Source organism: Parasteatoda tepidariorum, chromosome 5 (assembly GCF_982258835.1).
Source record: "Parasteatoda tepidariorum strain Cologne lab strain chromosome 5, Ptep-v5.0, whole genome shotgun sequence".
NCBI classification, from domain to species: domain Eukaryota; kingdom Metazoa; phylum Arthropoda; class Arachnida; order Araneae; family Theridiidae; genus Parasteatoda; species Parasteatoda tepidariorum.
The window spans coordinates 42,486,789-42,499,740 of NC_141759.1; the positions used below are offsets into that span (position 1 = coordinate 42,486,789).

Consider the following 12,952-nt stretch of genomic DNA (forward strand, 5'->3'; position numbering starts at 1 on the left):
GCCGCATGTGGTTCGCGAGCCGCAGGTTGGCCACCCCTGCCCTATAGGATCTGCTTTCACTCTTCCAGGATTCTCATTAATGACCAAAAATGCATTACTCCAATGTGTAGTAATAAATAGATTTCGGATGTAAACCTACACTAAAACTACACTATCTGACCAAAAGTGTCCGGACACCCAGTGGTATGGACTTAGAGCGCCCTGAAGCACATATTAATATGATATTGGTCCTCCTTTTGCATCGATGACAGCCTGCACACGTCTGGGAAGACTTTCCACCAAGTTTTTGATAGGTGGCCATAGGAATTGACTTCCAGGCTTCCTTCACAGCTGAAGTGAGTGCTTACAGTGAAGATGGTCGATTTGGCTGGCTACGTAATTTTTGCTCTAATTCGTCCCAAAAGTGTTCTATGGGATTTAGATCGGGGCTCTAAGACGGAAAGTCCAGTTTTTGAACAACCGTTTCGTCAAACCACGTCTGTGCAAGCCTCGATGGGTCAATACAGCAGTTATCCTGTTGGAAGAGAAATGGACCTTCCCCGAAATATTGCCATAGAGTTGGGAGTGTAGCATTGTCCAGAATGTCCACATACATCTCAGAGTTCATGTTTCCAACCACACGAAATCACGGACCCAGGCCAAATCACGAGAAACACTACCACACCATTATGCTCCCACCACCATAACAACCGGTTGTCGGGATACTTTTGACCAAATAGTATATGAAAATTTGGTTCCCAAGCATGTTTGGGAACTAAACACTGGGGGTTCCGCGTTCGGCTGACCACCTAACTGAAACATCTGCTCTTGATCCCCAGAGCCCAAGGTTAGGAAAACTGAGATGGGCACAGTAGGCCTTGGCCCTCTATGCTGTCGCGCCACTGAGTTTTGTTTAGTATACGAAAATAGTACTGAAATTTTGTCATTGAAATCATAGTTGCTGAATTTTTTGATTAAAGTGGGAGACTTTTTCTAGCGAATGCAAAATACATACTTTAATATTTATATTGCAACTTAAAAAAAACATTTTGACTGTTGTAACATGTAAATAACTTAGATAAAAAAAAAGACTTGATATCTTACCAAAGCAAGGAGGCAGACTTCGCTTTTTAAATCAGTTTTTATAAAGTGGTAAAGAGTTAAACATTGCATTGAAGAGGTAAGAGGAGAGATTAATGTAATTGTTTGATTTATTTATATGTGGGGGGTATAATCACAGTAAAATAAAATTTTCGAAAACAAAACTCAATTCAATCAGGGCTGCCAACTACAGGGATGCCATAGGCGATTAAACATATACGAAGTGGTAAAAACCCTCCACTTATTTTTGTTTAGATAATTATTCTATCGTAACGACCACCATAACATGCATTGTAAATTAATCATATTTAAAGCGAAACATTTCTTTTCAATCAACTTGAATAGTAAACTGAGAGAAATATGCTAGAAAAAAAGTTGCTATTTTAAATCTCTTTTTACAGCGTTTTCCATTTTCGGTCACCTGTGGCATCCCTGCAGCTACTACGCCATTTGCAAAAACTTTTATGGAGTGATAGACAACGAAAAATCAAAGTTTTCTGGTAATTGTGCCAACATTTTAAAAGCTCTCAGCCCGCGGGAGACGGAACAAAGTGGCGTTTCACATTAACTTTTGAACCATTTACTTAGAGTGGTGTCGAAAATAACTTTAATTCAAATTTACAGAATAAAGAACCATGCATTAATACATAAGCTTAGCTGCCACTAGAAGACATTTTTCTCAAAAGCGTAGAAAGTTGGCTCGCTGGGATTTACTATGGGGGTTTCGCGGAACCGTCAAACACCCTATGGTCTATAGCAGTGTTTCGCGTACCCCCAGGGGTACAGGAACAGTTTAGCAGGGGTACACGTTCTTATGCGAAATAACTTGTAACAAACGAAAATATCAAAAAAGTTTATTTAAAAACAAAGCTAGCCATGAAAATTTACAAATACGTATTTTTCTATTGGCTATTTCTTGCAGAGTTAACAGTTATTAATTAGTGGTGTCAACAGCCAGTTGTGATTTTTAACTTTTGTGCAATTTTTTTATAGTAAAAAATACATTAATTTCTTTATTTGTGGTACACAGCGTTACGAAAAATTTAGAAAAGGTACACCAAAGTCATAAGTTTGGGAAACACTGGCCTATAGCATGGTGGTTTCGAGTTCGAATCCAGTTGCAAAATTGGATGTATTTTTGTTATGTTCTTCTCCTATTTGTGCTCTTTGTTCTTTCTTCGCAAAAGCTTATTAGCTGTAATTTGTGATGAGCACACAAGCCTGCATATGTATGCTTATACGCTTTAGCGAACGATACGTTCTTAAATGTATCACAGTAGATTTTTTAAATTTAATATTTCTTTGCATTAAGTTAAGGAAAGAAAATAATTTGTTGTTCAAATTCACAGTTTTCTAAAGAATAGAATTCATACATAAGATGAGATGAATGAGTTTTTTTTTTAAAAATAGAGAGTCAAACTTCATGAAAAAAATTACAATCTGAAGGTTTAAGAATACTTTTTTTTTGAAAAGCTTTTACTAATAAAAAGTAAGCTTTAAATCAGTGACACAGAAAATAATTCCCTCAAAATATTTCTTTTTATTCCATTTCTTCAGCGAAATTTTTCTTTTAAACTTCGAAAATCTAGAGAAATCTCGCGTGTAAAAAAAAAAACTTTCTCCTGGATGAAGGGCTTAAATTCTTTGAAATCCCCTTTTTCTTTTCTGCAGGGAAATATTTTTGAGTGGAAGAAGGCTATAGGACTTGTTGATCGATGGGTTCGCCTTTCGGCATCGAAATATAAAGCAAAAAAAAAAGTACCTTAGATACTATCTAAAGTTGACATCGTAAAATATATCGTTTTTTTCTATATCCAGATTTTTTAAGTCTAGATGCTGGCTTACTGGAGTGCGTTTTGAATATTTATTGCAAGTTTTTATTCCAATTTTACCTTTTATTCGCGTTAAAGTGAAATATTGGATACAAAGAAATTCAGCAGGATTAAGGACACAAAATGACGTAATCTGTGTAATAAACACGAATTATTATATACATGAATATTATATTCTTAAATATAATAATAAATGTTCAACATTAACATAGAGATTTGCCTAAATTAGCCATTCCTATTTAGTCTTCTGAAGAACCAAAAGGCTCCTTTAAACCAGAAATTATTTTTAGAACCTATACTAATATTAACTCAATGACGGGTCTGCACGTAAAAAGTCGTATTTTAACTTGCATTTTTTCGGCATAGCATAACCAGTTTTTCCATTTTATTATATAGGGAAATAGAGTATGGGGAAAAACATTCTCCCAATTTTTCCCTTTTGCTTAACCGCCTGTGGGTTAAAATGCAACCAATAATCAGTTATTTATTTTATATTTCATTCGCCTTTATGAAAATATTAAAAATAAAATGCCCATAGAAAGGAAAGACAGTTTTTTCTTTTAAAAAAATGTATAGTCTTTTTAATAATGTAATACTGACTAAATTATTAAAAGGTTGTTGCTGTTGTTTCCAATACCACTTGCCACACGGGCAAGCCTGCTTGGTGAAACCGAGCAAATTTTTAGGCAGAGTGTGCGTTTCTTTTTTTTTCAGTGGCTCCATCTATGGCCAAGAATTCGACTTCTGCCACACCATATGTCGAACCAGTTTATAGGGCGGACCTATTCATACATCTATTCATTCATCCACATGTGGTGATCGTAATTTTGACCTGAATCAGAAAACGATCGATCTCCAATCCAGTACCCGCAGAGGTATTGAATTTTTATGGGAACATGGAGGACTTTTGCGACTCGACAGATTAAACTTGCATCAGTCACTTTACTACACGGAGAGTCTTCGGCTGGCGGGGTGGCTTCGGCTCTCGGACATGGGCCCAGCGCCCTACCGAGCAGGCTATCCCGACCGTTATTAAAAGGACATGCTTTAATGAAAATTTATAAAAAATACACTTTTTCACTTCAATCATTGCACTTTTCAAAAAAAAAAAAAAAAAAAAAAAAAAAAAAAAAAAAACTAAATTCATTACATTTTTCGCTTATAACCCTTTTTCAGGTTTCAAGTAATTCTTTTTCATTTCTCAAAGAAAGCCATAATTAGGAAAATTCTATTCATTTTCAACTTACGTACGTACAGTGCGCCAAAAAAAAAAAACGGACCACTCTGAATAATTTTTGATTTAAATAACGGATCTTCACGTTCTAGAATTCAAAATTGATGGTTCAAGGGGGTGACCTCAAATCAGATAATTAATTAATTTCAGACGATATTTTAAGTTACGATGTCAGACACTAAGACTGACTTTATTCAACAAAGATTTTATTCTCTGAAGAAACATACCTATTTTTCAATGGATTCAGATTCCTAATCCCCAAAATATAGGCGATAGCCGCAATCTGAGAAATATGGTTTCCATATTTTGATCAGGAGAGCTATCCAAAGTTTGGACCTATTGTTAATTTTTTCCTTATTTTGCCATATCTCGAGAAATTAAGTAAATTGAAAAATTTTTGCACACAATTATAAAATTTATTTATCCAAAGATAATTCCAAGCAAAAAACAAATTTTAGTTAATATTTATTATTTTTAATTATTTTATTTAATAATAGGCGAAAATATTTTGAATTGTAAGTTTTGTAATTTTTTATATCACCTTAATTAATTTTAAATAATTTTAAACAAAATTTAATACGAAATTTGAGCGAAATCGGTTGAATTGTTACTGAGAAATCGAGTTTCAAGTATACGACATATTTTAATTTTGATTTCTTAGAAAATATTCAACTGATTTCACTCAAATTTTGTATTTTACCATCTAAAAGTACATAATTTAAAATTGTATACCTTATAGTTCAAAATTTATTCAACTATTATTAAATAAAACGAAAAAAATAATAAATGTAATTAAAATTTATTTTTTGCATAAAATTACCTTTGGCTAAACGAATTTTATAATTGTATGTAAAATTTTTTCAATTCGTTTAAAAAGTTCTTGAAATATGGCGATATATGCAAAAAATAAAATTAACATTATGACGTCCAAGCTTTGGATCGCTCTCCGGATCAAATTATGGGGATCATATTTCCCAGATTGGGACTACCCTCTACATTTTGGGGGACAGAAATCTGATTCCGTCTAAAGAAAAAAGTATTTCCTAACTTAAAATATCGCCTGCTCTAATTAATTAGCATATTTGAGGTCATCCCCTGGAACCATTAAGAATGAGTCCTAGAACGCTAAAATTCGATCATTAGATCAAAAGTTATTTAGGGTGGTCCGTTTTTTTTGGCGCACTGTTCACCAAACTCAAATTCTTACTTAGACTAAGTACATCTCTAGGACTGTGAATTTAACTGTCGGGCATGAAAACAAATTTAGATTATTAATTGGTAAACCGATGAAAAACTTCATTCCTTTTTAAAAATATTTCAAAATGGTCCTTAATAAACCAATAAATCCACAATTGCCTTATATACTTCATTTATTGAGTAGGTGCTCCATCTAAAGGAGGTTGAACAAATAGGGTTCCATTGTAAAGAAAAATTGGGAACCTCTGACCTATATCGTTTCTCACCATAATTGTGCCATCTTTGATTGAAGAGGCATTGTATTCAGAACGTTCCAGTAGATAAATTAGAAAGCGTTTTCAGACACAGATCCACGCAGAAGAAACGATCGCTGTGTACAGGCGTTAAGTTTTTATTTAAGTGAATCAGTTAACTAGTTTTCAAGATAATTTTTGAACACCCTGCGTAAGGATATAGCGGTTAAAATAATGCACTGAATATTTAATATATCATGTTTGTTAAGGAACTTATTCTGTTATGTTTTACTTGTTTCTTTGCTAGCTAACTTTTGTTTGAGACTCGGAATAACGCTTTGTTTAAAATTTTACGCAATTATCTAAATCGTACGTCGTGCATATGCTTCTAAATCGTATCGGTATGATATATTAGCAACATGTCAACGTCTACTGCTGAACAGGTCGATTTTCAAGTCATTTCAAGTGTACCACACCCAAACTGATAATAATTACCTAATAACTAACTATTTCTGGTCCAACTTTCGCCGAATACCATGTTTTTCATTCGTGAGTGAAGATAATTATAAGACTGTAACTATTGAGTACTATGTTTAGACGGATTTTACGATTCTGGTGCGTCAATATTTAATTAGGCTGCATTTTTGATAGTTAGAAACCTAAATTAAATCAGAAAGAAGCGAGCTATTTTTGTAAATTCAATGATATTTAATATCCTTATGATGAGATTTAATTTCCATGTTTAATTAAAAGTGGTTAACAGCATTTTAGTATTGAACCTGCTGGTTAAACTAGAAATGAGTAATGATCGAGAAAGTATTTGTTTGTAATGTGATTTGATAGATCGATTTGCCTCCGTTGTTGAAGGCTCCAATCGAACCGATTTCCATCTTCAGTAGGATTAAAAGAACATAAATTGAGATGAATGATCATGTAAATATATCTAATAATATGCATGGCACAATAAAATATACATAAATATAACAATATACTAGTTTCATCTACATAAAATACGATGACATTATACGAAGATTTTATAAGCATATATACTGACTTGTTGAGAGCAGCTATGGCTCAGTGGTTAAAGTACTGAACAGTCATTGTGAAGAACTAGGTTTCGATTCCTTTTAGTGGCTTGAAGCTCATCTATCTTCAGGTCAATGGGTACCAGCTTGTTGGGGAAATAAATGCCGCTTCAGCGCAATGCTATCACCATTGCCACAATCATTCCGCTGGTCACGAAATTGTGAATCCTTAACACGTTCACGCCGGGGTGACCCACCGGTGGGTCACGCTAGATTGTCTCATCTTGGCAGCGCACCAGAGTAAAAACTGGTAACAATAAATTTCATTTTTTAGTTTTTTTCCGGGAGTAATAAAAATCCATAACTACCAATTGTTTTTAACGGATGCAATTTTTATATTGAATTGCTTCTTCGCCGAGATAAATTTCCGTGCAGTGAATTGTTATTGTTGAGAATAGTTTAATTCCTCCCGAATATTATCTAGTATTGAAATAGTTCTTCTATTTTCTCTTTTCCCGTACAAGTATTTTCACTTTTCCCGGCGTGAACGTGTTAATCTCCATGGCACCTCTGGCCTACATGGACATAAACGCCGGCTTTGGGCTGTTGCTGGAATGCTTTACTTTTTTTTACTGACTTATTAGAGAGCGTATTGAAAACCTATTGTAATTTACAAGATAACATTTATAACACATAATATTTTTCAGATAAAATATTAAAAAACAAGATAAGGAGAAAATTTTTTGTCTTGCCAAGCCTCCATTTTCGATTTAAAAAACGATGTAATCTTACGTTTACTAGTAATTTGCACAAGTTTTCTTTAGCCACACGACCTTGGTTCAATTTGCAATAACTTTTGTCATTAATTTCATTTGCCATTAACTGCAGAAAGTTATGTATGAGAAAATTTATTGCATTGTATTCTAAAAATGCGGAGGAAAGATACAAACCAACTATTTTTGATATTTTTTATTTTGAGAGATATTTTGGGGATACAATTTTTCAAAAGTATCAATTGTAGGATACTATCAGGAAGAGGGATTTTTAAGAACCGAATTGGAATTAGCTAATTCATTCTCAATTTACACTGTATTTTTAGCAGATAAATAAAATGCGTACAATTTCTAATTAATTAATTTTGTAATGCTAATTAGAACACTACTATAATGTGATGAAGTATTTTTAATTCTTATCCCCGGCTTTGCATAGTACCCTCTATTAAACGAATAAAGTGTTAACCCTGATAAACCGTTTTCCGACTGTCTATCAAAGATTTTTATAAGAACAAAACAAATCCAGTTTTTAAATCAAATAAACAAATTTTTAATCTTTTTTTTAAAATTTATTATCTAGCCCGAAATTCGCAGTTTTTACCAGACACGTTAAACTGCAAATGAAAAATATCCCAACTGAATGCAATAAACTTATCAGTAAAATATATGCTATATAAGAATAGTTTCATATCTGCTGACAGGAAATTACAGCGAAAGAATAACATGCAATATTACCCACGGTTACCGCAAAATTCAACTGGTTTGAGTAGTTTATTTCCGGATTTTCAAATGTTTACTATTCAGAACTTATTCTGTTTACTCCAACAAAAGTTTTACCACATATAATTAAACTCACGTCGACAAATATTTAATGTTTTGAAATATATCACACAAATATTATATCCTCCTATTTTGAAAATATTTTCTAATATCAATTCCAAATTTTTTTACATTAAATCGTAAGATTGAAATGCGAAATTTTAAAAAGCAATAGAAGTATTAAAAAGCAATAGAAATATAGAAATATATATGAGATGTTTCGACAAATGTTTTGTACCAAAAAATTTACATTCTTAATTTGAAGTTAAATATTATAAGCAAGAGACTTCATAATTAAAGACATGTTTTTAAATTATTAAGTATTGTGAAGAAAAAAAGTGTGAAGTTTGGTGAAGAAAACAAAAACATCGAAGGTTTTAATGCAAGCAGTAAATTAATTTTTGAGTCTTTGCTAATATCTATTAGTATAAAATGGGTCTGGTACGTTTTCTTAACAGCTGATCGGACTGTGTAGGGATCAGGGAACCGACCTTGCACAGAAAGGTTCTGGGTTCGAATCCCGGCCAATGCATGTATGTTTTTTCATTCTCTGTACTATCTGTCCATACTGTGGGAGCAACGTTGGCCCACCTAATATGGTGCCCCTGAAAGAGTGGCCAACAAATCTGCCCTTCAGATGCCTGTATTATGAAAGGTGATTCTCCAGGTGGGCATTGGATTGGATTGATGAGAATTGTTTTTTCTTTCACTTTAATGGCCGCATAACTTATCCAAATTAGTTTTGAGTATGCCTGCATGGTTTTTATTTCAAATCAGGTACTGGTAAATAAAATAAGACAAAGAATCATTAGTCTCACCTTCTAATACATCTATGATTCCCTGATTATGACCTCTCTGAAAATTTCACTTATCTGGTTCTTCCACTAAGATCTTCGTATATATTTCTATAAGGAATAGATGTTATTCTTTATCAATAATTTAACTCCCCACAGAGATTTGTAGTCGATGAATTTATCAGCGAATTTCTTTTTAGCTCAAGTGGTTAATAATTAAAATTTAGGCTATAAGGTTACATTGTTATTGATGAGGCTTCTTGTTTTGTTTCAGTGCGGAGTTCTGAGGACGAGGAGCGCTTGGTACGCGACCTCTTCCGGGACTATAACAAGCTCATCCGTCCCGTCGAAGTTATGAATCAGACGGTGGTCGTAGAGTTTGGCCTCTCCTTCATTCAGCTCATCAACGTTGTAAGTACTCATTTTTTTTTAAATATTTCATTTCATTGGACGCTAATTTTCAACTCACTGTTCTATAATTACTATTCTTTCAATTATTCTATAGTTTTAAGTAGTTTAAGGCATTTTCTGCTTTCAACCATTTTGAAAGGGGAAAAAAGGAAATAAAAGATTTTTCTATAGTGCATTTGGACGATCATTTACATACAGTCATTGTCCCGCAGCGGACTGATTGTTGGTTCCCAGCAGATCACTGAAGTCAAGCATCACTGGCTGCTGTCAGTGTGCGGGTGGGTGACCACTTGGATCAGTCTGCGTAGGGACCAAGAGTGTGCGGTATCGGTCCTCGTTAAACTGTTCTACCATAAAGTGCTCGACTTCGCGTGCAGGTCGTCGGGCTACCGAAGCGGGGGTGCCATTCCCTCTGCAGAGGATCAAAATTGTGATGGCTTATCTTCGGATCATCCTCAGGTTTGTTTCCCAGACCGTCGCCAATAGCCCATTGTGCCGCTCTAGTGCGACGAAAATGAACTACAACAACATATAGTCATTATATAAATATTCATGTGATTGATATGTTATGGTAGGCTGATTGTTCTCGGTTTTGCAAAATGAACCCTTATAGTGAATAATCTTGTGCTCTCTTTTCTTTTTTGATAAAAAAGGTACCATTATTTTACCGGTAGCTAGTCACCAGCATATTAATATTTATAACCACATTTTGCTAAAAAAATAATTCAGAAACTATAATTTAAGAACTGTTAGAAAACAGTTACTAATTATTTAGAAAAAGGCTTTATCCAAATATAAAACCGGTTAACTGATTTTTATGCAGTATTAGAACATTTGAAAAACATCTAAGACTGAAAACATCTGACTGAAAACATCCGATGGCTTGAAATCTTATGCAGTTATTAAAGCATCTGAAATGCTGGCATCTGATAGTTGAGATAAAAAACAGGTTAAAAGATTTGTATGCAGTATTTGTGAAAGTAACGGCGATAAACTTGTTACTCGTTTACAATTATGGGTAACAGTATCAAATACAAATATAAACTATATAAGTCAGAGTTGTTTACGATACAGAAATAATCATAAAGTATAACTTAATTTTCTCAAAGGCTTCTGTAAAACGTTTACATTTGTCTCATTTGAATATTGCAAAAACATTTCCCAGATTTGTGATACTTTTATCAATGTTTTTTTTAAAAAACTAAATATAATTTTTGTAGATAACATTCTTATCTATAGGAGTGATTTAAATTCCCCCCCCCCTTTTTTTTTGTCTATCAAATTCTAAATGATCGACTTTATTTTAGAAATTAAAAGACAATTGTGAATCTAAAAACCAATGAAAGACTATTTTATTTTTAAAACATTTAACAAGCGGAATGTGAGCCGTGTTGACTCAGAGGATTGAGCACTCACCTCCCAGTAAGGTGCCCCGGTTCGAATCCCAGTGATGGCTGATAGATACGAATTTCCACCCCGACTCATACCGAACAGAGTGCTGATAAGAAATATCATCAGGGTAGACGGATCGTGGGTTAGAGTCCCCTTTCCGTCAGGCTATCCGTGGGAGATTTTCGTGGTTTTCCTCTCCATGTACCTCAAATGCGGAATTATTCCATCTAAAAGTCCACCACAAAAGCGAATTTCTTCCAATACTTGATCCAGGAGTTCCCTTGTCTTCTGGATTGGGGTCATAATTACAAGGCTACGAAGTTGAACATTGGTAGTCGCAAACTCAAAATATAAATATAAAATAAAATATAAATATATAAATATAATCAATAAAAATATATGAATATAAATAAGTATCAAATATAAATAAATATCAAAATATAAATATAAATATATAACTATAATCAATGAAAATATCAAAAGATAAATATAAATATATAACTATAAACAATGAAAATATATAAATATAAATAAGTATCAAAATATAAATAAATATCAAAATATAAATATAATATAAAATAAAATAAAATTGTAAATGGAGTGCATTTTTTTCTTCATCTTTTTATAAATAATATTAAACTTGATTTTATGTCAGAAAGTTGAACTCGCATTGTTGGAATTGAATGTAGTTTGTTTCTGAATTTGTCTTCGGTGCACACACAGAAGTTGAAAATGAATAAAATATACCTAATTTTGGTTTCCGTTTAAGTGAAAAGTATAAAGAATTTCTATAGGCGTTAAAAATTTTAAAGGGAGAATATTTTTCAAATTCGGTTATTCTATTTTGATTTAAAAAATTCGATAGGAAGTACTTATGCAATGTTTTCATAAATACATGTTATTTTCATAATTTATTTAATATTATGAAAATTATAAATTTTTTAAAAAAATTTGCCATTTATTTTTCATTGCATTTTACTTTAATTTCATGAAACCAAACGAAATATTGAAAAAATAAAGGAATATTTATTTGACTTAAATGTAATTAATTACAGGTTTTTAAAATCCTTCTGGTTAAAACAAAAATGAAAAATCATAGCGTTTGGAATCTTACTAACCATTCCATAGAACCTCTGTTTTATCGCTAGGTATATTTCTTGACAAAATCCTTGATTCTTAATCAGCAAAGTAAAAAACACTGTTTTTATAGTGAAAGCGAATACTTTTAATTTGTTTCTTTATTGACATTTCAGACTATTTTTATTCAGCGCTTTTAAACGGAGTTATTGGGAATGAATGTGCTTATTACACTTATACTTTATCTTTTTTCAAAAAATCAATAATGAATTTAATTGAAGGAATGTGTCCACTGGGCATTAAATGGACACATAGGAGTGTGACAACTCTGGGCATAACAGTATTCACAGGGTTCAAACGAATTCGTTCATACGATTCAAGGGTTCAAACGTTTCAAGGTTAGCATCAACGTAAATTTAACATTTACGTTGATGCTAACAAGATTTTTTTTATTTTTATGGTACCACACTTTTACGATTAGAAGTCACAGCATACGTTTTCTCTTACAAAATAATAACGATCACAGATAATAAAGGGTGCTCGAAAAAATTTGAGTGCGACTCAAATTTTTTTTTCCTCCGCAGCAAAATAAATAAACAGAAATAATTCTACGAAAAAAAGAGCGTTTAGAACAAAGAAAAAAAAAAGAATTTAATTAAAACTTAAACTGAAAATTAACACAAGTGAAGTATTTACTCAAAGCAAATGAAATAGAAATTAAAAGGTGGGAGAAAAAATAAAGGTCTTATTTTGTCAGCGTCATCATTCATTGGGTGGTTAAAACAGTTTCGGTTAAAGTTACGCTCGTTGAAATAGATTATAAATTTTGAGGAGGGAGGAAAAGCAAAATCTTTATGTACAGTGCTCAGAAAAAAAAAATGGGCCACTTAGAATAAATTTTAAAATAAATTTAATGATCGGATCTTCACATTCTAGGACTCTTTCTTAATGATTCAAAGGGGTAATCTTAAATATGCTAATTGACTAGTGCAGACGATATTTTAAGTTTCTAAACTAGACACAAAAATATACTTTATCTGAATAAGTATACCTTTTTTCGACTGCTTTGGATTTCCAACCCCCTA

General features: G+C 32.6%; 1 protein-coding gene across 1 annotated transcript in view; it reads left to right on the plus strand.

Annotated features, from left to right (window-relative positions):
- The window catches only part of LOC107451539 (acetylcholine receptor subunit beta-like 1), a 130,471-nt gene that overhangs the window by 65,529 nt on the left and 51,990 nt on the right, over positions 1-12,952 (plus strand). Inside the window, exon 2 of the mRNA XM_021148572.4 lies at positions 9,262-9,398. Within this exon, the coding sequence (XP_021004231.1) occupies positions 9,262-9,398 (137 nt within the window). The remainder of the gene's footprint in view (positions 1-9,261; positions 9,399-12,952) is intronic.